We start from the raw sequence: 26,136 nt of genomic DNA, 5'->3' as shown, positions 1-26,136 counted from the left end.
TGAACGGTTCCCTTATGCATCTCTATGGGGTATCGGATGTCAGCGGAGACATCTCCGCTGACATCTGATCTGATCCTGTCTGTCAAATTCGGATGGATGGAAACCCTATTTTCCATCCGTCTGGCGGATCGGATGAGAGCGGACAGGTGGTTTGTTCTCATCCGATTCCCCCATAGAGGAGAGTGGAGAGCTGACACCTCTGTCTCCGCACACAGAGCGGAGACGGAGCTGTCATCCGCCTGCTCAGCGGGGAATCGGCGATCGATCCCCCGCTGAACAGCACGGCTCCGTTGATGGAACAAAGCCGTGTGAAAGGGGCCTTACACTGGTCTAGTAAAAAAGGGGACTGGTGTGGCAGGGATCAAGGACACTGTGACTGGCTTACACTGGTCTGGTGACACTGTGACTGGTGTGGGATCAATGAGGGACACTGTTCTTGGCTGTACTGGTTTGGTGACACTGGCTGACTGGACTCTTATTGTGACACTGTACTGGGGTGGCTAGAAATGAGTGACACTGTGATTGGCTGCACTGATATAGTGAAATTGTACTGGTGTGACTAGTAAACAGAGACATTGGCTGGCTGCACAGTCGTACAGTGTTACCAGAGCAGCTAGCCCAGTATAGGGACACTGTACTGTGTTGGAACATCATTTGGGCGTCTCCTGCCCTGTCAATCCAATTATGCTATGTATACATAGGCTGAGACTTTTGATCCGCTCTCTAAAGATGTTACATGATTGGTGGCCCAGTAAGAAGAGGGCATAGCAGCCACCAACTGTGCAAAACAGCAATAAAATACATTGATCTGCTATGCAGCAGCAGTCAGGGCCGGTTCCCACTGTAGCGATGCCAGACATTGCATGTGATTCGCACTGCACTGCTCTGCAAATCACATGCGATGTCTGTGGGATGCAAATTCAGCCATATAGATTGTATGGCTGAATTTACATCGCATTTGGAACAAAGCCGCGCAGGACCCTTTTTTTGGTCCACACCAGAATTGGATTGCACGGGTGTTCCCTTTATCCCTAATCTTCAGGGCTTAACAACTTGGCACCCCCTTTACTGCAACACTCTGGGTTAACTGGCTCCTTGATCCCTTTGACCTCTCTGGAGTAGTCCCCTCTCTTAGGCAGACCCTTAAGTACTCACAATTACTGTTTTTCCAGAAGTCTTCTGCCCAGCAGCTCCACTTGGTCATCACACTGGATGCTTTCAGCACAGCTCAACCCCTGGTCTCTAGGCGACTGCCTGGACCACCTTCCTCAAATCAGCAGGAGGAGAGACAGCCGTCCACCTCCTCCTGGGACTTTGCTCCTGCCAAATGACACCCTGTCACATGCTCCCTTTGGATTTATTCCCAATCCCAGGATGCATTGCAGCAATGGCCACCCACTGGGACAGTCATAAACCCTGGTGTGCTTCTGGCTAGGTTTCCTCCACTGTCCACCAAGGTCCCTTATTGGATACAGTGGAGAGACTCCCCAGACTCTCAACAGGTCACACCTGGAATCATGTGACAGGCTAACTAACAGATCAAACCCTCCTGATAAGCAGAACAGGGTCACACCTATGCTTTGCCTAGCACCTACCTGGGAGGGTGCTTCTGGTGTCTGGATGTTGTCATCGCGGAGACCGGATGTGATGCGGTGGCGCGTGACGTCATTACGACACACATGCGCACTGCATATATGGAGAGGCTGGGGATCGCCTCCAATGCCATTTCCTCTCCCCTCCACATGCGGATGAGGGAAATGCACTCTCTACTATCTGAACGATCCCACTATTATTCCTTTATATTCGGTTTTGACATTTACAATTGCAGACATTTAGAAATTGGATGAAAGGTTTAGCACTGGGAAACACTTTTTGAAAGATAGGTAGTGCCTTTTATAGAGAACTATAAAGATCAGACTAAAATGAGGGACAAATGAGGAGGACAGAGGGACTTTGTTCCAAATTAGGAACAGTCCCTTGAACTCCAGGACAGTTGGGAGCTATGTATATGCAGTAGGAAACAGACGGTCAAGCTGCAAGGCTTCACTTCCAGTTCTCCTTAATGTAGATGCTAGCACTTGCACCCAGAGCTGATGGATGGGTTGGCTTGGGGTGCTGACATTGCGGGCTTCCTGGACAGGTAAGTGTCCTTATATTAATAGTCAGCAGCTACAGTATTTGTAGCTGCTGACTTTTCATTCCCCCCCCAGACTTTAACTTCTCTTTAGTAGTCCCACCTGCAGTATTACCACATATGACCACTAGATGTAGCCGATGAGTCGCTGGTAATCCCAACTGCAGTTTTACACTTTACGGCCGCTAGATGGAGCCCCCCGTCTGGAGTTGATGGTAATCTCAACCGCGGTATTACCACATGCGGCCGCTAGATGGAGCCTGCCAATTGCTGACAATGCCAACTGGAGTCTACAGTGCAGCTTCCGTAGGTCGCACAGGACTGTGGGAGGCCGGACAAGATGGCGGTGATTATGCTTTGCAGGGCGGCCGGAGGCCGGGCAATGTCACGTAAGTCAACCGGAGCTGTGAGGTGAGGGGGCAGAATTGGAGCAAGGGTGGATTTTACATTGGAGCCCGGAGCTCATTGGGGGTAATAAGGAACACATATGTTAAAGGGAGAGTGTGCTCTTGTGACTGCAAGTAAATGGCCTCCAGGTCATGTATAGTCAGTGTCATTCTATGGAGTGCCTCTATTGCACAGTGCTGAGGAGATGGTGAGGTGAGATGACCCCCCCCCCTCCCCTCCCCCCAGTGCAGGGAGCTGGGGGTGCCTGACATTGGATGTAAAGGGTACCTGTTCTTCTTTATGGGCTGCCTGACACTTCACAGGTGCTATGTCTGGCTCCTGCAGACTGTTAGGATAGTTGTCGGCTTGTACCTCTGATAGGAGCAGATATGCGGGGTGTTACAGAAAGTGGAAGCTTTTACAGCTCATTGGGGTATAAGAAAGCATTAAAAAGCAGTCTATTAACCACTTTCAGACCGGAGGATTTTCCCCCTTAACCACCTCAATACTGGGCACTTAAACCCCCTTCCTTCCCAGACCAGTTTTCAGCTTTTAGTGCTGTTGCATTTTGAATGACAATTGCGCGGTCATGCAACACTGTACCTAAACCAAATTTGTGTAATTTTTCCCCCACAAATAGAGCTTTCTTTTGGTGGTATTTGATCACCCCCAGGTTTTTTCTTTTTTGGTGCACAAATAAAAAAAGACCGAAAAGTTTGAAAAAAAAAAAAAGTTTTTTTGTTTAGGTTATAAAATTTTGTAAATAGATATGTTTTTTTCCTGCACTGATGAGCACTGATGACGCCGCACTGACAGGCACTGATGGGGTGGCACTGATAGGTAGCACTGATATGCAGCATTGATGGGCACTGATATGTGGCACTGATAGATAGCACTGATATGCAGCATTGGTGGGCACTGATAGGCACTGATAGATGGCACGGATGGGCAAGACTGATCAGCACTGATGAGGGGCACTGATGGGCACTGATAGGCAGCACTGGTGGGCAATAATGGGCACTGGTGGGCGGCAATGATAGATGGCAATAACCGGCACTGGTGGACAGCACTGATAGATGGCATTGGTGGGCAGCACTGATAGGGGGGCACCAATGGCAGGCTCTCTGAGCCCTGTTTGCCATCCCTGGTGGCCGTGGTGGGCATCCCTGGTGGCTCTAGTGGCACCCCCTCCCCCCAGGGCTGCACTGGTAATCAATCATCTGATTACCAGCACAGACCCCCCCCTGTGATCAGTGAGTAATCAGAAATACTCACTGATCACCCCTGCTGCAGAATCGATCCTCTTCTTCTCACACTGACAGGATCTGTCAGGAGGAGAAGAGATCAAAGCCGTTACAACGGCTGTATTTACATTACATGACGGCTGTGATTGGACACAGCCGTCATGTGATCAGGAGGGCCAATCACAGGGCCCTCCTGCCGAGTCTTGTTGCTCTGTGTCCTAGGGACACAGGCACATCGAGATCGCGCTGCTGCGCGCGCCTGCGGCGGCGCAATCTCTCTCCTTCTGAAGGACGTTCCGGAACGTCCGATCAGAAGGACGAGACTCCCACCTGGCCATATATGTACTATGGCCCGGGTGGGAGGTGGTTAAGGACCAGGCCCTATTTTGTGATTCGGCACTGCTTTACTTTAACGGACAATTGCGCGGTCGTGTGACACTGTACCTAAATTAAATTGACATCCTTTTTTCCCCACAAATAGAGCTTTCCTTTGGTGGTATTTGATCACCTGTGCGATTTTTATTTTTTGCGCTATAAACAAAGAGCGACGATCAGTGCTACAAATATGCATTGTTACTGTAAAAATGACACTGGCAGGGAAGGGGTTAACAGTATAGGTGATCAACGGGTTAAATGTAAGCCTAGGGGAGTGATTCTAACGGTGGGGGGTTGGGCTTGTGAGATGAACACAGAGACATGCGATCTTATATAGAAGGATCACATGGTCTCTGTGATCGTTCCAGGCAGGACGATGGACGGCTGTGTTTACATCAGCCGACCGTCCTTCTCTGTCAGCGGGGAGAGATTGACAGTGTCAGGCGGCAATCGGAGCCGCCTGACACAGGCGCCAGCTGTGTAAAGTAAACTCTGTTTTTTTTTTTTTCTTTTTTTTTTTATTATCTGTAAAGGCATACTAGCACATTATGTGACACTTACCTGCAAATGTAGCACTCATCATCCCCACTGGAGGCCGCACCCATCTTTGCCCATCTTCCTCCTGGGTTCGCAGACTCCGGCTGTGACTGGCTGGAGCCACGTGAAGTCACTCCCGCGCATGCCCCTCACAGCACAGGGCTCTGAAGAAACGGCACGTGCCCTGTGAGGTGAAGATTCACTTTGAAGAGGCTCTGTCCCTACAACCAGGACACAGCATTACCCTGCATTACAGGAGAATTCCACCTTTTTTTTAGAAAAAAATGAATAAATGCACCCATTATGCAAGAAGTAAAAATGTCCATTTTTGTTTTTGCTTGCAAAGCAACTGAGATTTGAGTTTGGGTGCAATGCTCTGGCTGCTGCACACTTCCTTCAGCCCCGTGTCCATACTGTGGTACAGACCTTTACCTATGGATGCACCATTGAGAACTACAAGTCCCATCTGCCCCAGTGACAGATGGGACCTGTAGTATTTTTATTATTGGATTAATGACACAACTAAGGCTTCATGTACATGGGATGTTTGCAAACCTTTCCTGAACACTGGAACTTGACAGCTAGTAACCGATGGTTAAAAACATCAGTTTTGCCATGTTTACATGCCACGTTTATGTGCGTTTAGTGGCATTTATGTTTAGAAGCGTTTTTACATTGTAAAATTGTCAGAAATGTATCCCCATTGAAAACTCCTATAAACGAAACGCGTTGACACGTTTTCACACTGTTACAAGCATTTGGTGTTTCAAATTCCAAAAAACTTCTGCCCTGAACGCAATTTTTTGCTTTAAAAAAAAAATGCCACTAAACTGAACTGCCTCTAAATGACTATAAATGACTCAGTGTACATGGACAGATAAGATAATATAGAGGAGAGTTCAGGGGCTGCTGAATAAAAAAAGCTCAACAGCTCCTAAACGGCCGTTCATCAGTAGCAGTGTACACAAGGCCTAACTGTGACTGGCTTCACTGGTGACAATTAGGGACAATAGCAGGCTGCACCGGTATGGTGACACTGTACTGGTGTGGGGGTGACTGGGGACATGGCTGCCATACTGGTAGGGATCCTGTAAAGGGGGGGAGCTCTGCATGTTGTCTATCCTGAAATGTGGGTGTAATATGAAACCTGGTCAGAAAGGTGGAGTTATCTTTTGATGCTCGCCTATCATCTCGCAAACCTTCAGATCTGGGTGTGGCCTTCATCCCATAGCTGATCCTAGAGGCTCTGTGCCATGTGATCACTTTGGCCAATTACAGCGATTACTAATGTAAACAGTGTAGTGTTTACATCTGAAATCCCGCCCCTTCCTATTACAACAGAGGAAGGAAGAATCGTTTATTAGCTCCAGATCACCGGCAGCAGATATTGTTGTGGGATTGGTTTTAACCCTTTTGCCCTTACCAGTATAGGTTGGCTCCATCCTGTGACCTGTATGTTAACCCCTTCACCTCCCTTATCCTGCATATTAACCCCTTCATCCATCTCCATCCTCCCACTGTATTTGACCCCTTCATCCAAAGTGTATGAAATCTGTTCACAGCATCTAGTGCATGTTTACCATACTTAATGGTTTAACTAGCATGTTTCTTCAATTCCAAGAAATAATAATCTAGTGAAAAAATAAACAACCCAGTGGGGGTGAATAAATAACACCAAAAGAAAGCTCTATCTGTCCCAAAACAATGATATAAATTAATTTGGGCACAGTGTTACATGTACATAATTGTCATTCAGTCAAAATATCGCAGTGCCAAAAAATGAACAAATTGCCTGGTAATGAAGGGCTATTTCAGACCGGTACTGAAGTAGTTAAAGAAAATTGTCCCTTTTACCCATTCAGGACTAAGTGACGGGCTCTCCTGAGAGCTTACCACCCATAGCTACTGAAGCTCAGCTTTGCCATCCTCTCTGCACTCCGTTCATCTGTTGGAGCCCTCGGACTAATCTCTGTGTAAGCTCTATATATCAGTCTGTGTTGGAGCTTCTTCGGGGTTCATGGTTGTCTCCCCTTTTCCAAGTGTTCAGGGAAGGCAGTTGTCTGCTCAGTTCCAAGCACTGCATCCAGGGAAAAAAGGCAGAAAGTCACATGTTTTCACATACCTGAAAGTAGAGAATATTTCTCATATGTACGCATGGGAGCTGCACGAATAAACGTTAAAAATTGCGGTCTTGATTCACCCCCCCCCACAATCTTAAAACGACATTTCCTCCATTCTTACAGAGCCATTCTCTGTTCACTTACAGCTGTCATAAAAAAAAAAGCCCAGGCAAATGTTTATCAACATTGTTAGGGCTGCTAGATAACTATAAACACAATGCTTTACAATGTATCTTTTCCTTCTTTTAGATCAAAGGAATGAACTTCTGTCTGTAAGTGAGGGCAGTTTAACCTCTTAAAGACCCGGCCTTTTTCTGACCCTTGTTGCTTACATGTTAAAATCAGCATTTTTTGCTAAAAAATTACTTGGAACCAGTGTTAATTTTGGCAGCAAATTCCAATTTAGTTTTAGTCTTAGGACTAAAATGGCATTTTAGTTTTAGTCCCATTTTAGTCTTCTGCAAGTGTTTTAGTTTTAGTCGTATTTAGTCAACTAAAACTCCAGTACATTTTAGTCGACTGAAACATCTTACATTTTAGTCGACTAAAACTCATTTTAGTCATCTATAATCGAATGGGTGTAGTTCAATTGTAATTTGTAATGCATTATTTAAGCATTTCTCTACAATTTCCAAACTCATTATTATATACTACTGCTGGTCCTGGAGTGAAAAATCGAATATGTTATTATTTATGGTATTAAGCTTTGAGCATGCACCAGTGTTAATTTTGGCAGCAAATTTCAATTTAGTTTTAGTTATAGTCTTATGACTAAAATGCCATTTTAGTTTTAGTCGTATTTTAGTCATCTGAATTGTTTTAGTTTTAGTCGTATTTTAGTCGACTAAAATTGTGTTCATTTAGTCGACGAAAACGTTTTAGTCGACGAAATTAACACTGCTTGGAACCCCCAAATATTATTATATATATATATATATATATATAATTTTTTTTTTTTTTTTTTTTACAAAGACCCTAGAAAATAAAATGGGGATCGTTGCAATCTTTTATGTCACACTGTATTTGCTCAGAAGTCTTTCAAAAGCAGTAATATTTGGGAAAAAATACACTTTAATGAATTAAAAAAAAACGAAACGGTAAAGTTAGCCCAATTTTTTGGTATAATGTAAAAGATGATGTTACGCCAAGAATCATGAGAGAATCGTGATCTTTGTTCTAAGCAAAGAAATCGTGATTCCAGAATCGTGCAGCTCTAGAATGCATATACACTCACCGACCCCTATTAGCTACACCTGTTCAATTGCTTGGTAACACAAATTTCTAATCAGCCAATCATACGGCAGAAACTCAATGCATTTAGGCATCTAGAAGTGGTGAAGATGACTTGCTGAAGTTCAAACCGAGCATCAGAATGGGGAAGAAAAGGGATTTAGGTGACTTTGAACGTGGCGTGGTTGTTGGTGCCAGACAGGTTGGTCTGAGTATTTCAAAAACTGGATCTACTGGGATTTTTACTCAAAACCATCTCATAGGTTTACAGAGAATGGGCTGAAAAGAGACAATCTCCAGGTGAGCGGCAGTTACATTGACGAAAATGCCTTGTTGAGGTCAGAGGAGAATGGGCAGACTGGTTCGAAATGATAGAAAGGCAACAGTAACTCAAATAACCACTGGTTACAACCAAGGTATGCAGAATACCATCTTTAACACATCAAACCTTGAAGCAGTTGGGCTACAACAGTAGAAGATCACACCAGGTGCCACTCCTGTCAGCTAAGAACAGGAAACTGAGGTTACAATTTGCACAGGCTCACCAAAATTGGACAATAGAAGATTAGAAAAACTATGCCTGGTCTGAGGAGTGTCGATTTTAGCTGCGGCATTCAGAATTTGGCATAAACAACATTAAAGCATGGATCCATCCTGCCTTGTAACAATGGTTCAGGCTGCTGGTGGTGGTGTAATGGTCTGAGAGATATTTTCTTGGCTCACTTTGGGCCCCTTAGTACTTACTGAGCATTGTTTAAACGACACGGCCTACCTGAGTATTGTTGCTGACCATGTCCATCCCTTTATGGCTACAGTGTATCCATCTTCTGATGGCTCCTTTTAGCAGGATAATGCACCGTGTCACAAAGCTCAAATCATCTCACCACTGGTTTCTTGAACATGACAATGAGGTCATTGTATTCCAATGGCCTCCACAGTCACCAGATCTCTCCAATAGAGCACCTTTGGGATGTGGTGGAAAGAGAGATTCACATCATGGATGAGCAACTGTGTGATGCTATCATGTCACTATGGACCAAAAATGTTTCCAACAGCTTGTTGAATCTATGCCATGAAGAATTAAGGCAGTTCTGAAGGCAAAAGGGGGTCCAACCCGGTACTAGCAATGTGTACCTAATAAAGTGGCCGGTGAGTGTATATGTATATGTTTTGCAGTAATAAACATTTCCACCCTTTCAACTTTTAGTCAGTGATTTTGTAACACAAAAACTCCTAGGTAAAAAAAACTTAACATGCAGGAATTGCACCTGTACCCGCACCTGTACCCGCACCTGTACCCTCACCTGTACCCTCACCTGTACCCTCACCTGTACCTTCCCCTGTACCCTCACCTGTACCCTCACCTGTACCCTCACCTGTACCTTCCCCCTGTACCCTCACCTGTACCCTCACCTGTACCCTCACCTGTACCCTCACCTGTACCCTCACCTGTACCCTCACCTGTACCTTCCCCTGTACCCTCACCTGTACCCGCACCTGTAGCCAAAACTGACTGTTCATTTACAGACGTGCTGCAATTCATTCCTAATGGCACTCCCACCCGTCTAAACATGCAGTGCATTTGTGGTTGCGGAAAATCGCATAGTGAAAAAGCACCATGCAGTTTCTCAGTGGCTGTGTTTTAAAAAAGTGCAGGAACCTTTTTTCTGCGTTTCCCGTAAATACAGAAGCTCATTCAAGTGAAAGGGCTGCTCTGCCTGTGCAAACACAGACCTCACTGATCGCAGAGGTGACCTGCGCTTTAGGCTTTGTTCACATGGGCATACTATGGCATATGTTCATGTGAGCGACACCTTTACCCGCACAGGTGTTAATGCATCCCCATGCAAGGCAGTCCCATTCATGTTAACTGGGAAGCAGCAGCTTTATGGACACAACCACTGCTCCCAATTCGACATCTGTGTTGCTGCATGGGCCCGGATATAGACCGCATGAGTTTGGGAACACACACCTGCATCCTCATGGATGTCAAATTGGGAGCAGCCGCTGAGTACCAATTAACATAAATGGGACTGCCGGCACAGGGATGTACGGTACACCTGTACATCCCCCTGCGGGTAAACACAGCCCTTGCATGGTAGTACCCTGCAGTACACCCCTGTGAGCGAGGTCTTAGAAATACATCCACTTTTGTAAGTCAACTTTTGTAAAGTCAACTAAGTGGTCTAGGACTAGCTTCTAAAGAAGTCTATTCCATGTTTTCAGAACTCGCTCAATGAAGAAACCTCTCAGAGCCCACATTGTCAATTGCACATGTGTTATTAATGTACGTATTTTTTTCTCTTTAGGGCCCCAGATTTCATCTCTGGCAGCGTCTGTCCCGGTTATCCTGCAGCAGAGGAATGTCCACCATGCGATCATTCCACACGGCAAACCCGGTCGCTCCTCAGTTAGCGGTGTGGTGGCCACAGTTTTTGGAGCCACAGGGTTTTTGGGCCGATATGTTGTCAACAGGCTTGGTAAGTACTGATCCACACAATACAATAAAGTGTTAATCTATGCAGGATGGTTAATGTTTTTGACTTTCAGCTTTGGATTCTAGAATTGTATTTCTTTTTTACTTTTATTTATTTATTTTTTTGCAATTCTAGGACGCATTGGCTCTCAGATTGTAGTACCCTATCGCTGTGACCAGTATGATATAATGTATTTGCGACCAATGGGAGATCTTGGACAAATACATTACATTGTAAGCATCTAACTTTTCTTCTTAATTTTTAGAATTTTGATGTATTATTGAGGTAAAAGAAATGGCACACTTGAATTATTTTCTGTGATGTCTATAATTTCATGCATTCATTTGTTTATTGGCTGTATGCTTCAAGAAATACTGCCACAGGAGTAAAGAGGGACATTTCTGCAGGCATTGGGTGCAGCAGCCTCTTAACCACTTGCCGATTCCGGCCGCATATATGCTGAGGCAGGCTGGCTCGGCTGCACGAATCAACGTATGGATACGTCGGTTCGCGGGAGTGGTGCTTCGGGGGCGAATGCATGGAGTGGTGCTGGGGGGGGGGCGAATGCATTCCGCCGGCGGCGCACTTCTGCCCACACTAGACAGCGGGGATGCCAATCGACGGGACCGGATTGCCACCAGGCACTCATGATTGCTCCCCACTGACAGAGGATGGTCAGCTTTTGTAAACACAGCTGACCGTTGTTTTCTCTGAAATGATCACAGAGCGCCTGTGATCCTTTTATATATTATCATGGGTCTCTGTGGTAATTTCACAAGCCCATCTCCCATACAGTTAGAAAACACTCCCCTAAGCTCACACTTAACCCTTTGATCACCAATGTGTTACCCCCTTCCTTGTCAATGTCATTATTACAGTAACAGTGCAACAGTACAATTATGTCACTGGTCCCCCAAAAGTGTCAAAAATGTCAGTTAGGGGTCCAATCAGTCTGCTGCAATGTCGCAGTCCCGCTAAATCATCAGGGATACTACTACACCCACGGAAAGCCATTCATGACAGGTTGTTTACATTGTGATCATGTGATCGCTATGACCAATCTTAGCGATCAAAAGTGGCAATCGTTCAAGAGGAGCATTTTAGAGGAGCGGGGGACAAGTCCTTAAAGTGGTTGTAAATTCAGAAGGTTTTTTTTTTTTTTTTTTTTTTTTACACTAATGCAGGGATTCCCAAACTATGGCCCTCCAGTTGTTCAGGAACTACAATTCCCATCATGCTTAGTCATGTATGTGAATGTCATAGTTTTACAATGCCTCATGGGATGTGTAGTTCTGCAACAGCTGCAGGGCCGTAGTTTGAGTATCCCTGCCCTAATGCATTCTATGCATTAGGATAAAAAAAACCTGTGTTCAGTAGCCCCCCTCCGCCCCCCCCAATACTTACCTGAGCTCCCTCTCTATCCAGTGATGTCTACGAGTGCCTCAGCTGTCCCGGACTCTTTCTCCTGATTGGCTAAGACACGGTCAATCAAACTTAATTAGCCAATCAGGAGAGAGGAGGCAGGACCGAAAAGCACTTTAGGGCGAAACTTTCCTTTTTTTAGGTGGAGCACTTTAAGGTAAGTAACATTTTTCCTTTAGAGCCACATCAAAGTCAGTTGTAAAGTCAATTTTTTGCAGTATTTCATCAAGCAGGTAAGAGGGAAGAGGGGATCAAATCACAAGATTTGACTGACAGCAGTAGGAGCTAATGGCTTCCACTGCTCTCAGAATGTCCCGGGAGAATTAGCATTAGAAGCACTTTTTAGGAGATTGTACATTCACATTGTAATGCATCTGGCAAGCTTGAAAGGGGATTTCTCTTACGTCCTCCGACAGTCGCCGCCCACTTCATATTCATCACCAATGGGGGGTTATGTCCTTTATTCCGTAGGAGTAGCTAGGCAATAGAATATGTTAGTACAAAGACTTTTAACATATCCCACCCCCAGGGGGTGGTCCCCTCAGTACATAACCCTCCACTTCCTGTATCCAACTCAGTTTCATTTGTCTAGCTGTCAGGAGTAGCTGGAAGTTTCTGTGCTGGGGCACCTTGTCTCAGCTCTCTTTCCTTTCTTTGGATTTTATTTCAGTTTTTTCTCTCTTTCTTGTTAGCTGTTATTTTACCAGCGTTAGTTAGTTCTTCGGAAGAAGAGGATCATGCGGGCTGCGTCTCGGGCTGACCCCCCTGGTAGCAGGCTGTGGGTCAGTGGCTTCTCAGCCCGCCATCGAGCGTTCAGTCAGGTACCGCTCCTGAGTTTTCTGAACGACCCATCCCTGTTCCGTGCAGGGATGCTAGGGTGAGGTGGCTACCTCACTGGACGCTGTGCGGTTTCTCAACCCACCTTCTGCTGCGTCCTGGATGCGACTCTCCCTGTCTCATGTACAGCGGCTTGTTCGCCTGTGCGGGTCCCCCACGCCATGTAAGAGGTAAGTGTATCTATGTGGGGACCTGTCTGTCTGGGGGGTGTCAGTCTGGGACTGTGTTACCTTGCCCTGTGTTCACACTATTGATGTTTCCCTATCTCTCACACTGCATGCTGTGGGCTGCATGGAGGGGGGGCTGTGCTGCACTCTGTGTCAGTCTGACTGTGTGAACGGCTGTGTGCTGTGGGGCTTGATGCTATCATGCTTGGGGCACATTACAGCGCCGCTGCGGCGGTCCACCATGTTATTCATGACTTATGGTGTATTTTCATTTCACCTTCATGAGGTGAGGGAGCGGCGGTTTCGGCGCCAAACGGCGCCATTTTGGCTGTGCTCGCTCCGGCCGCATGGTACACATGCATGGCGGCCATTTTCTTGTAGCCTCCATAGGCTTTCATAGAGCGCCCTGCATATCAGCATTTCCTTTCCTTCAGGAGCACCGCAGGCAGCAGCAGCAGCACCGATCTCTCCAGGTTCATTTCTTTTTATTCCCTGTATCCTGCCTTGGTATACTTGTCCCTGTGGGGGTCCCTTGTGTGGGATGCCTAGTGTGAGTGGGCTACGATCGCAGCGCTCTCTTAAAGGGGCGGTCACCCTTTTATTTTTGCTGCTACAAGGGCATGGATTCTCAGGAATACTAGTTTCCTGCCAATTTAGTGGGAAGCCAGGGGACTGCGGTTTCCCCCCCCCCGGGGGGGGATTTGGCTGCGATTGTGGCTAGCCTTGCGACTCCGGTGCAAATGCTGGTGGTTGCTCAATCCTCTAAAAGGCCCAGAGTTTTCAATTTCCTCTGTTTCAGAGGGTGATGGTACTGGGGCTGCTGTGGCAGAGATCTCCTTATCGGGGTCTCATTCCTCCCTGGACCTTATAGGGTCAGAAATGGAGGCTGAGGTAGAGGGGGTTGATAATTCTCCCCCTGGCTCGTCTGAAGAGCTTGCACTCATGGATGAATTGGTTGCTCCTATCAAGCAAACTCTGCGTTTGGAGGAGGAAACATGTCCTCCAGCTGCCTTGGCGGCTTATGGGACGCAGAAAAGGCGCAAATCATCGCAGATGTTTCCATGCACTGATGATTTTCAGCGCGCTGTGAAAGAACGATGGCGTAATATACGCAAACCTTTTGCTGTACCAAGTAGGTTTAAGCTGCGCTATCCTTTTACGCCCGCTACTGATGGGCGTTGGTGTGTCCCACCTCCGGTGGACCATGCGTTAGCAGTTTTGAACAAGTCCACTGCGATTCCTGCTGAAGACACCCCGGTGTTCCGGGATGCCACGGACAAGAGGATGGAGTCCCTTGCCCGTCGTACCTATTCTATTATGGGTTCTATGTTAAAAGCTTTAATTGCTTCACTTATGGCGGCCCAGGCGGTCGCGAGCTGGACGCAGGTGCTTAGGCGTGTCCTGGTGGCTGATTCTGCCCCCCAGGCGACTTTGGATATGGTGGATCAAATCCACCAGGGTGTCATGTATTTGTGTGATGCGGACCTGGATATGGTTCCGTTGGCTGCACGTGTACACAGTGTGGCGGTGTTATCTCGCCGCCTGGTTTGGTTGAAGTGTTGGTCTGTGGATCAATCTTCACGTAAGACCTTGGCCAATCTGCCTTTTGATGGATCTCGCCTTTTTGGCGAATCCCTGGATGCCCTAATTAAAGGGGTCACGGGGGGTAAGAGCACGCTCTTACCTCAATCCCACAAGACTGAGACGGCTCCTGGAAAAAAGAATGCTTTCTTTCGGCCCCCTCAGGGGTCCTTTCGTGCCTTTCGGTCACACTTTGGGGCAAGCCGTCCAAGGGTCAAGGCTCCCGCAAGAAGCCGTGGGCAGGTAAGCAAAAGTCCGGCCAATCCGGTTCTGCGGCCCACAACAGTGCGGCCTGAAGGGGCGCCCTCACCCAATTCACAGGAAATCGTTCGATCTGGCTGCTAGATCGAGTTTCTCTCTCGGCCGGAGAGCAGATTTTTTCCCTCAAGTCTTCTCTTATCCCCGGAGCGTTTGCGGGTCCTGCATCTAGCGGTGCAGGACCTGAGGGCTCAGGGAGTGGTGGTCCCGGTGCCTCATCGGGACAGATTTCGAGGGTTCTATTCCAATCTGCTCACCGTGCCCAGGAAGGAGGGCTAGGTGCGTCCGATTCTGGACTTGAAGGCGCTGAACCGCTTTGTGCGGGTGCGCAAGTTCTGCATGGCATCCCTGCGGTCGGTGGTGGCTGCCCTGGTTCCGGGGGAGTTCATGGCTTCCATCGACTTGAAGGATGCGTATCTTCACATCCCGATTTTCGAGGGTCACCAGAGGTACCTTCGATTCGCCATAGCGGAAGATCATTACCAATTTGTGGCATTGCCTTTTGGTCTCGCCTCGGCTCCGAGGGTGTTCACCAAAGTGCTGGCACCGGTTCTGGCCTTGTTGAGGGCCCAGGGCATTTCGGTTCTGGGGTATCTGGACGATATTCTGGTTCGGTCTGCGACCAGCCAGAGTCTGGAGAAGGATCTGTCCGTCACGTTGCAGACTCTGCAGGAGTTTGGTTGGTCGATCACTTTTCCAAAGTCGACATTGTGCCCATCGGTTCGGTTTTCTTACCTGGGTATGATTCTGGACTCTGTCCAGGCGAAGGTCTTCCTGCCGGAAGAAAAACTCGCAGCTCTTCAGGAGGCAGTCAGGTCCCTCAGGGACGTTCCATCTTCGTCCATTGGGACGTGCATGCGGTGTCTGGGATTGATGGTCTCGGCTTTCGAGGCGATTCCCTTCGCCCAGTTTCACACACGGGATCTCCAAGCGGAGATATTGTCCAAGTGGGATGGGCGTCCGCAGTCTCTGGATCTCCAGATGTCATGGAGTTCTCGGACCAGAAGGGCTCTTCTGTGGTGGCTTCAATCCCCCTCTGTATCGGGGGGCGAGTCTTTTCGTCCCCTTTCGTGGACGGTGATCGCCACGGACGCCAGCCTGTCGGGCTGGGGTGGTGTTCTGGGCGTTCTGTCCGCCCAGGGAACTTGGTCGACGGAGGAATCCTCCCTTCCGATCAACGTTCTGGAACTGCGAGCGATACTCCTCTGTCTTCGTCGTTGGCCGGACAATCTTCACGGCTACCCGGTTCGGGTGCAGACGGACAATGCCACGGCGGTGGCTTACATCATTCACCAAGGGGGCACCAGGAGTGCCCGGGCGGCTCGAGACGTGGCCGCGATTCTGTCTTGGGCCGAGACGCATGTCCCGGCAATATCGGCAGTTCACATTCCGGGGGAGGAAGTTTGGCAGGCGGATTATCTGAGCCGCCAGACCCTGGACCAGGGGGAATGGTCCCTTCACCCGGCTGTCTTCCAGATGTTGTGCGCGAGGTGGGGTCTTCCGGAGGTAGACCTGTTCGCGTCTCGTCTGAACAACAAAGTACCACGGTTCATGGCAAGGACGCGCGATCCTCGGGCAGACGCGTCGGACGCGTTGGTTGCCCCGTGGCATCAGCACCAACTGATGTATGCGTTCCCACCGATTCAATTGCTGTCCAGGTTCCTTCGCGGAACCGACCACGGTGATTCTTGTGGCACCGGACTGGCCTCGCCGGTCCTGGTACGCAGACCTCGTATATCTGGCAATCGACGCCCCGTGGCGTCTGCCTCTTCGAGAAGATCTTCTGTCGCAAGGACCGATCTTCCATCCTGCTTTACAGTCGCTGGTCTTGACGGCCTGGCTGTTAAATCCGAGGTCCTGAAGAACAGGGGTCTTTCCCCTGAGTTCATTCACACCTTAATAAATGCGAGGAAATCTTCCTCGGGGAAGGTTTATTACCGTACTTGGAAGGCGTATTTTGCCTGGTGCGAATCCAGGGGTTTCTCTCCTGACACTTATTCGGTGTCTAGGGTGTTGCCCTTCCTTCAGACGGGTGTTGACCAGCGTCTGGCGCTGGCCACGATCAAGGGTCAGGTGTCTGCTTTGGCCGTTCTTTTTCAACGGCCTGTGGCATCTGATTCTTTGGTTGGCACTTTTGTGCGGGGGGTACGTCATCTGATCCCTCCTAGGAGGGACCCTCTTCCCCCTTGGGACTTGAATCTAGTTCTATCAGTATTGCGGCGTGCTCCTTTTGAAAGGTTCAGGGAGATCTCGCTGTCTTTGTTATCCAAGAAGGTCGCCTTTTTGGTGGCTATCACCTCGACTCGTCGAGTGTCGGGGCTGGCAGCCTTGTCCTGCAAGTCTCCGTGTCTGGTTGTGCATTTGGACAAGGTGGTCTTGCGACCTACCCTTCTTTTCTTCCAAAAAGGGTTTCGGACTTTCATCTCAATGTGGACATTGTCAAACCTTCGCTTTGCGCGAAGCCAAAGCTTCCGACGGAGGTGTTGCTTCACTCCTTGGATGTTGTCCGGGCGATTAGAGTCTATCTCAAATCGACTGAGTCTTCTCGCAAGTCGGATGCCTTGTTTGTCCTTCCGGGAGGTCCTCGGAAGGGCATGGCGGCGTCTGCTTCTACAATCGCCAAATGGATCTGACGGACCATTGATCAGGCCTATGCTTTGAGGGGGTAAGTTCCCCCTGTACCTGTGAAGGCGCACTCTACCAGATCTCTGAGTACGTCTTGGGCCTGTCGTCATGGGGCCTCTGTGGCCCAGGTGTGTGAGGCGGCGACTTGTCGACTGTACACACTTTCACGATATTCTACAGAGTAGATGTTCAGGCATCGGCTGATGCTCCCTTTGGCCGCAAGGTTCTTAGTGCGGCAGTTTCCTGGAGCCCTTGTTACGGGTTCTTTGGCTTTTTGGGATTTTTGTTTTTTCCCTGGGTTTTCTTGCTCCTGTTGAGCGAGTGTTTTGTTCTTATGCCCAACTGGTTTCCTTCCTTTGGGTAAGGTTCCTTTCTCTGATGGGGAGACGGCGTTGCCTTGGGCGCGGCTGAGTTCTTCCCACCCCTCATATTTACACTGCTTTGGGACATCCCCATTGGTGATGAATATGAAGTGGGCGGCGACTGTCGGAGGACGTAAGAGAAAACGGAATTTTTGTAAAATCTTACCTGTAAAATTCCTTTCTCTGAGTCCTCCGACAGTCGCCGCCCCCGCCCCTCTTTTGGGGTTTTGATGTACTCTCTACTGCTATTCCACTGAAACTGAGTTGGATACAGGAAGTGGAGGGTTATGTACTGAGGGGACCACCCCCTGGGGGTGGGATATGTTAAAAGTCTTTGTACTAACATATTCTATTGCCTAGCTACTCCTACGGAATAAAGGACATAACCCCCCATTGGTGATGAATATGAAGTGGGTGGCGACTGTCGGAGGACTCAGAGAAAGGAATTTTACAGGTAAGATTTTACAAAAATTCCGTTTTTCTCTCCTGTACAGATTTTCAGTTGCAACATGTCTTGTTTCATCTTAAGTATTGCAGTATTGTGACAGGCTAGACTCCGAAGCCCATTTATTTTTTTGTAAGAAACATTCAGCTTTAACCAAGGTTCCTCCAAGCACTATGGATATCTAGAGTCAGCAAAGCAAAAGTAGCTCTCATATACAGCTGTATTTCAGACTGAGCTGTCTGATATAAAATGGATTATTGATCTAACGCTTCCTGTTCTTTGTGAACTTTTTACCTTGAGCTACTGATCTCACAAGTGTTCTTCATTATGTGGTAGAAACTTAGAGTAGTGAACAAAGCATAGAACACGATCTGCTGGTTGGATAAACAAGTACATAATGCAATATTTTATATTTGCCCAACCTAAATTTGTATTCTTTGAGTATTTATTATAAAGATGTACAAAACCACTACACATTTATCTTTAAGGCTTTATTTAGGTGTGCAGTTGAAGGGGGTGTGGAAAAAGTGAGCGGTTGAGCTACCTTTTTTGCTGCCCCCCCCTTTAAGCTGCAATAAGCAGTGAATTGGGGGGGGGGGTGTTTACATGCTGCAGTCATGATGCTTTGCTTGCTTTGCACCCTTGACATGTAGCACGACACATCCAGCCAAACAGGAAAGTTTTGCAATGCACATTGTTGCGCCGTGTTTGCCTGCAAAAATGGTGTTAAAACAGTTGCCTTTCAATAGCCTCTGAAGTGCGATCTGGACACAGGTCATGCTTCCAAGGAAAAGTAGGCTTCGATGCATGTCTAAATCTACCCTAAAAGTGAAGTCAATACTATAGGTCAGGGATTCCCAAACTACGGCCCTCCAGTTGTTCAGGAACTACAATTCCCATCATGCCTAGTCATGTATGTGAATGTCAGAGTTTTACAATGCCTCATGGGATGTGTAGTTCTGCAACAGCTGCAGGGCCGTAGTTTGGGAATCCCTGCTATAGGTCAAACAGTATGGGTAATGTTGATGTAGACAATGTAAATGACACCTCAGCAAAATGCAGTTCATTCATCCAATCTATTTTCATCTTTTAGGAATGGAACCCAAGAGACAAAGAGTCTACTCTACAAGCCCTACAATCCTCCAATGTAGTGATTAATCTTGTGGGAAGGGAATGGGAGACCAGGTACACATGGACCAAATTCACCTAGAGTTTTCGTGCCGTAACATGCAGTGTCTGGTTTTGAATGTAAATGATGGGGGTGTCTAAGAAATATTTGTAAGTTGTCATATTTAGGATGGTTAACTTGGTATTGGGTACATTCTAAACGATTTGCACATCTTCAAAAAGCGTCCTTTTTCTGTGGCTTATTTGGCCAAGTCCATGTTTCCTCTACAGCTACAATTAACCAGTCTTCTCTGCATTGATTGCACCTCCTTGTAAAGCCAACGAAGCTGCAAAATGGGGACTCGCAGCAATGCTTTGCAAGGGCTGGAGGCAGAGAAGACTGGGGATCTAATATGGGCTTTCATATAGTATTATAATAAAAGATCTGGGGGTTTGGTCTTTGCTGTGCTTTGCAGATGTAGATTGATGCCTATATCTGCTCCTCCTAGGCCAGGGATACAGACCAGGAACAAGAAAAATAATGATTTATGGTTTTCCAGCTTCTCAGTGAAGAAGTGGTGCCTGCACCTTTTTTGTTTCTTTATTCTTGTGATGTGGCATTGGCTATTCCACAGATACAGCAGATTTCTTTGCTGTCTGATAGAGCACAAGCTTGTGATCACTGATCTGACTCTAAGTTTGTAATAAGAGGATCTAGATGACATTAGTTAATGGTCTACAGGGGGAAAAAAAAGTCTATTTTTTTTTCCCCCTAGTTTAAAAATAACAAACATGTTATATTTATGTGCTCTGTGCAGTGATTTTGCACAGAGCAGCCCAGATCCTCCACTTCTTGGGTCCCTCTTTGGCGCTGCTGGCCTCTCCTTCCTAACGAGTGCCCCCACAGCAAGCAGCTTGATATGAGGACACCCAAGCCGCTGCTGTGTGTGTCAATTCAGATGCAGAGCCACGGTTTGGCCCCACCCCCTCTCTCTCCCCATTGGCTCACTGACTGCAGCGGGCGCCGATGGCTGCTGCTGTGTCTCAGCCAATCAGGAGGGAGAGTCCCCAACAGCCGAGGCACTCGTGCATTGCTGGATGGGGCTCAGATAAGTATTAGGGATGCTGCTGCACACAGAGTTTTTTATCCAAATGCATAGAATTCCCACCTCCTACTTCCCCCACCGCTGAGCCATTCACAAAGCGCAGCTGCTTTACGCATGCGCAGTAGGGAACCGACTGTGAAGTCTCAAGGTTTCACTGCCGGTTACCCTTACAAGGAATGGCGGCAGGAGCACCCGAGAGCGGTTTGAAAAATCATCTGGGGTGCCGACATCATGGGGATCCCTGAACAGGTAAGTTTTCCAATATTAAACATCAGCAGCTACAGTATTTGTAGCTGCTGAATTTTACTTTTTTGGTAGGGGGGGGGGGCTGGAGCTCCTCTTTAATGTTGTTATTGGGTTGGGGAATGGGTTAAAGGCATTCTATTGTGAGAGAATGATGGAGGTGGATCTTTCCTTTTAAAACAGCAGTTTCCCTTGCTGTTATGCTACAACATGGCTTCAATAACTGAGAATTCCTTTACCCCTGAAACGTGTTGGCTAATAATAAATAATAATGAAAGACTATCCTTTTTCTCTAACCTCCACATTGTTTTGTCTTTTTGGTGATCCTTCTCTTCTCCAATTGGCCCCATTACTGTTTTGAGAAGCTGAGCAAGAACAAATACAGAGATAAGGAATTCTGACAGTTTTTTTTGTAAAGCCCATTTACAGCATGCTTGTTTTGGGTCTGTGGCTTTAGAGTACTAAAATCAGACACCGCTAGGTGTCTAGCATTTTCAGGTCAGCAATGGCGACTCTGGTACTCTTGTCATGACAGATTCACTTTAGGACTGAACAACCAGGTATTATTGCAACTTTCCTGCTTCAGTCTAAGAAAGTGTTTACAGGTTGTATTTACAGATTTAAACAGCTCCATCAATAAAATGTATTAAAAGGAAATTTACACTGTATTTTTTTTGTACGCATTAAAATGTGATAGACACATTTTTTTCTTATTAAATTATAATCTCTTGTGTTTTAGAAACTTCAATTTTGAAGATGTGTTTGTGACTATCCCTAAAAACATTGCTTTGTTAGCTAAGGAAGCCGGAGTGGAAAAATTCATCCACGTGTCTCATTTGAATGCTGACATCAAGAGCCCTTCCAGATACCTGAGGAACAAGGTGACCAAGACAGGAATGTTTACTGCTGACAAAAAAAAAGAGACCTGATCCTAATTTGAACCTGCCAGTGTGTTCATATGGCAAATGATGTAGAGCAATTTCTCCAGCGCCTAAAAGGGACAATCGCCATTCTGGGATGCAGGGTCTATAGAACCTCAGGGAAAGTACTTCAGCGTTGCAGTTCTCCTCAGACGGGTATCCAACCAAAAAGCTGCAAAAGAACACACGGGGCGCAAACGCCTAGAGCATGCCCCAAATAGCCAAAAAAACTTGGCGACGGATGACCACACAATTGGCGATGTCTGCAAGCTAGTGCTTTTTGGGGACGAATCCCCTTCTTTCGCCAATTGTGTGGTCATCCATCGCCAAGTTGATTGAACAGCATGTTACTTCTGTTGTATAACAAATGATGTGCCTAAATGAGAAAAACGTCCGGTTCTCTTTATATGGCACTCTTCTTCCTGCTGATACTTTTCCCACAATTCCCTTGTTTCTGTAATTGCCTGACAAAGTCCTTAGTTAAAAGTTATGCGTCTACAAATACAGTCCGATGATCGTCGCACAACTCATCCGTCATTTACAACAAGAGCTGCCTTGCGGTGTGGCTATGATTACCCATGCATAGATCAAGTGGTTGCATGGTGTTAAGCAATTTTACTGCCCCTCAACCACTCCCCCTTTTGCTGCTGAAGTCATGGCTGGGGGTGTGTACATGTATGCAAAATAGATACAGTGTAGCACAGCTGTTTTTTAAATCAGTCTAAGGCCCCGTTCACACTGGGGCGATCCGACTTCCTGGGGCGACCTCGGAGCGGCCGGCACGGACTTCATAACATTGAAGTCCGACGGTCGCTCGGGTCGCCCCAAAGAAGCTCCGGACCCTTTTTCTAAGTCAGAGCGACTTGTGTCGCTCCTATTAGAACGGGTCCGCAGCTTCCCTATGGAAGGCGACCTGTGAGGCGACCAGGTCGCCTCACAGGTCGCCCCAGTGTGAACGGGGACTAAAAAGTCCCATGAAGATGTGAACACATACACATCTAACTTAAAAATAACATCAAAATAGGTGAAGTCCTTCATGAATGTGTGGTTGATTGCTATCAAACACTAAGTGCATTATCTTCACACACTGTGATTATCCATCACCGAGCAAATTGCCCGCTCATCTCCATACAAATACATAACCGCTTATCTCCTCTCAACCCGGATCAATGGCTCCAACTCCTTCTCTCCTTGAATGGATATAAGCTTACGTCCTCACAGGCCCCACAGCAGATATATATTAAGGCAGAAAGGACAGACATAGTGTTTTACCGCAAGACCAATTTTATTGAAACCCTGCTTTAAAAACACAAGAGCATCAACTAAAAAATGCGTTGCAAATGTCATCCGACTCACCACCTCATGGTGCGACTCCGGTAAACTTCACGAGCTCTATTCCCTTAGACGCGTATCACCATGTGACTGAGCTTCAGGGGGTGTACACACGTTGAGACTCTTTGCTTTTTAGCTGCAGCAGAAATTATCCCCTCTGTCTCGCTCGGCAGGCGAGCACAATCCACTTAAGTGAATGGGGGCGTACTGCAACCGTCCTGCAATTCCTTACAATGCTTGCAGTTTGGGTGCGTGTTTAAGGGGTTATATCAGGCAATGAGGAAGTGATATGCATCCTGACCACTTGTCTATTGCTGTCTGAAGAGCGATCTGAACGCAGATTATGCTTCAAACAGCAAAGCAAGTGTAACAGAGGCCTTTTGCTTCTGCTGACATCACTGCCTTGCCTAGTGCACTTCAGGGCCCTTTCGCACCATGTGCATTGACTGCTGTTTTTCTGCACCTGGTCAAGGCCAGTCACTGCAATGCAAGCACACAGAAAACCATTGCTTTCTATATGCCTTGCTCTCTTTGCAATGCTGGTGTAATATGTGCTGTGGAAACATGAAAATATGCTACATTTTGCTGCTGCCCATTGTATAACACCGCAGGCCCTAATGCCCTACAGTGCAGAGACCTGTATAGAGTTCAACTTTCTACACTCAGTTGAAAAAAAAAAAAAACACGTTATAAAAAAATGTAGTTGGTGCAATGTGCTGAAACTGCAAATTTTTACCGAATCCCCCCCTAGGAAAATGACATCTGTGAGTCACACAGAAAAAAGGAATGGTACCAAACGTCTTGACGCGTTTCACGCTATCTTCTCTTACCCATGAAGGTTATGAGTAAGCTCAGGTGAAGCAAACCAAGGCATTCTGTAGGTTTGACTCCCCTTTAAATAAAGGAAAAAGTTATTCGGGTTCAGTGTTTGCCCTGGGAATTGCCAACATCCCTATGAGATCTATTATGGAAGAAGTTCCCCTAAGGGGTGGGATTTTTACGGCAATAACCAGGACTTGAGTATGTTAAGTATAGAATTTATTAAACAAATGTAGTACAAAATATGTATAGTACAGAACATGTGATAGACCAAGACAATAACAAAAAACAGCAATTGTCATAAAAACATGGCCATAAATACGTCTCTGATGCTGGAGGTGTCTGAGATGTCTGGACAGGACCAGATGCGTTTCGGTCAGTTTGCCTTTTTCAAAAAGGAATGGTACCAAACGTCTTGACGCGTTTCACGCTATCTTCTCTTACCCTTAAGGGTTATGAGTAAGCTCAGGTGAAGCAAACCAAGGCATTCTGTAGGTTTGACTCCCCTTTAAATAAACCTACTGATCTCTCAACAACACTGCTTGAACTCACTCTTTTGATTTGTGGCTAATGCTAGGTGTCTTAGTGGCTAATGCTAGGTGTCTTAGTGGCTAATGCTAGGTGTCTTAGTGGCTAATGCTAGGTGTCTTTGTGGCTAATGCTAGGTGTCTTTGTGGCTAATGCTAGGTGTCTTTGTGGCTAATGCTAGGTGTCTTTGTGGCTAATGCTAGGTGTCTTTGTGGCTAATGCTAGGTGTCTTTGTGGCTAATGCTAGGTGTCTTTGTGGCTAATGCTAGGTGTCTTTGTGGCTAATGCTAGGTGTCTTTGTGGCTAATGCTAGGTGTCTTTGTGGCTAATGCTAGGTGTCTTTGTGGCTAATGCTAGGTGTCTTTGTGGCTAATGCTAGGTGTTTTTGTGGCTAATGCTAGGTGTTTTTGTGGCTAATGCTAGGTGTTTTTGTGGCTAATGCTAGGTGTTTTTGTGGCTAATGCTAGGTGTTTTTGTGGCTAATGCTAGGTGTTTTTGTGGCTAATGCTAGGTGTCTTTGTGGCCAATGCTAGGTGTCTTTGTGGCCAATGCTAGGTGTCTTTGTGGCCAATGCTAGGTGTCTTAGTGGCTAATGCTAGGTGTCTTAGTGGCTAATGCTAGGTGTCTTAGTGGCTAATGCTAGGTGTCTTAGTGGCTAATGCTAGGTGTCTTAGTGGCTAATGCTAGGTGTCTTAGTGGCTAATGCTAGGTGTCTTTGTGGCTAATGCTAGGTGTTTTTGTGGCTAATGCTAGGTGTTTTTGTGGCTAATGCTAGGTGTCTTTGTGGCTAATGCTAGGTGTCTTTGTGGCTAATGCTAGGTGTCTTTGTGGCTAATGCTAGGTGTCTTTGTGGCTAATGCTATGTGTCTTTGTGGCTAATGCTATGTGTCTTTGTGGCTAATGCTATGTGTCTTTGTGGCTAATGCTATGTGTCTTTGTGCCCAATGCTAGGTGTCTTTGTGGCCAATGCTAGGTGTCTTTGTGCCCAATGCTAGGTGTCTTTGTGCCCAATGCTAGGTGTCTTTGTGCCCAATGCTAGGTGTCTTTGTGCCCAATGCTAGGTGTCTTTGTGCCCAATGCTAGGTGTCTTTGTGCCCAATGCTAGGTGTCTTTGTGCCCAATGCTAGGTGTCTTTGTGCCCAATGCTAGGTGTCTTTGTGCCCAATGCTAGGTGTCTTTGTGCCCAATGCTAGGTGTCATTGTGGGTAGGCCTTATTAATCGCCATACTGTGCCACGCAGCAGGCAGGAGGGAGCAATCCTGTCATTATCATATCTACCCGCTGAAGAACTAAAAACTATGAAAACAGATAAAGCTGAAGTTGGGCTTTAATAGCTTACATTGTCTGTTTCATTAAAAAAAATTGCTGATCTGATGTTGTCATCCTTTTTAAATACTTTTGTTAATAGGCACTTGGAGAAGAGGCAGTGCGGGAGGTCCTCCCGGAAGCCATTATCATTAAACCCTCAGAAATATTCGGTCGGGAGGACAAGTTCCTGAACTATTACGCAAGTATGACTCTTGAATTTCTAAACCTTAGCAAGCATGTGTCAGGGAATTAAAAGTGCCACCTGCGCTGTAGACAAAAGCATAAAGCTAAGGAGAATAGTGGAGGGAGACTTTACAATAGATTCTCCAATGGTGAACATTTTCCCCAAGTGTCATGTTGGCTGCCTACGTTTGTCCTCTGTGCCTCTACTGTGCACTGTTTATATTTATAGCCATAGTACAGTCCCATTGTTTATTTTAGAGATGGATAACTTTTATTATGAGTTCAGGCATAAATTAGCCTGTTTAACCCCTTCACACCGATGTAACACATATATTGGGTCCCACGGAAGTGGGCTTTTTTCCATGGGGCTGCATACATGCGTATCTCCC

General features: G+C 46.8%; 1 protein-coding gene across 1 annotated transcript in view; it reads left to right on the top strand.

The window, feature by feature from the left end:
- The first annotated feature begins 2,384 nt into the window (after window positions 1-2,384).
- The window catches only part of NDUFA9 (NADH:ubiquinone oxidoreductase subunit A9), a 40,990-nt gene continuing 17,238 nt past the window's right edge, over window positions 2,385-26,136 (top strand). Inside the window, exons 1-6 of the mRNA XM_082254884.1 lie at window positions 2,385-2,523; window positions 10,337-10,507; window positions 10,640-10,737; window positions 19,295-19,386; window positions 21,397-21,538; window positions 25,665-25,767. Coding sequence (XP_082111010.1) covers window positions 2,475-2,523; window positions 10,337-10,507; window positions 10,640-10,737; window positions 19,295-19,386; window positions 21,397-21,538; window positions 25,665-25,767 — 655 coding nt within the window. The 5' untranslated portion in view covers window positions 2,385-2,474. The remainder of the gene's footprint in view (window positions 2,524-10,336; window positions 10,508-10,639; window positions 10,738-19,294; window positions 19,387-21,396; window positions 21,539-25,664; window positions 25,768-26,136) is intronic.

The sequence above is a fragment of the Pelophylax lessonae genome (assembly GCF_965119305.1).
Source record: "Pelophylax lessonae genome assembly, chromosome: 4".
Taxonomy (NCBI): Eukaryota; Metazoa; Chordata; class Amphibia; order Anura; family Ranidae; genus Pelophylax; species Pelophylax lessonae.
Note: the sequence above shows the minus strand (reverse complement) of the source record. Positions and strands in the feature narration are given on the sequence as shown.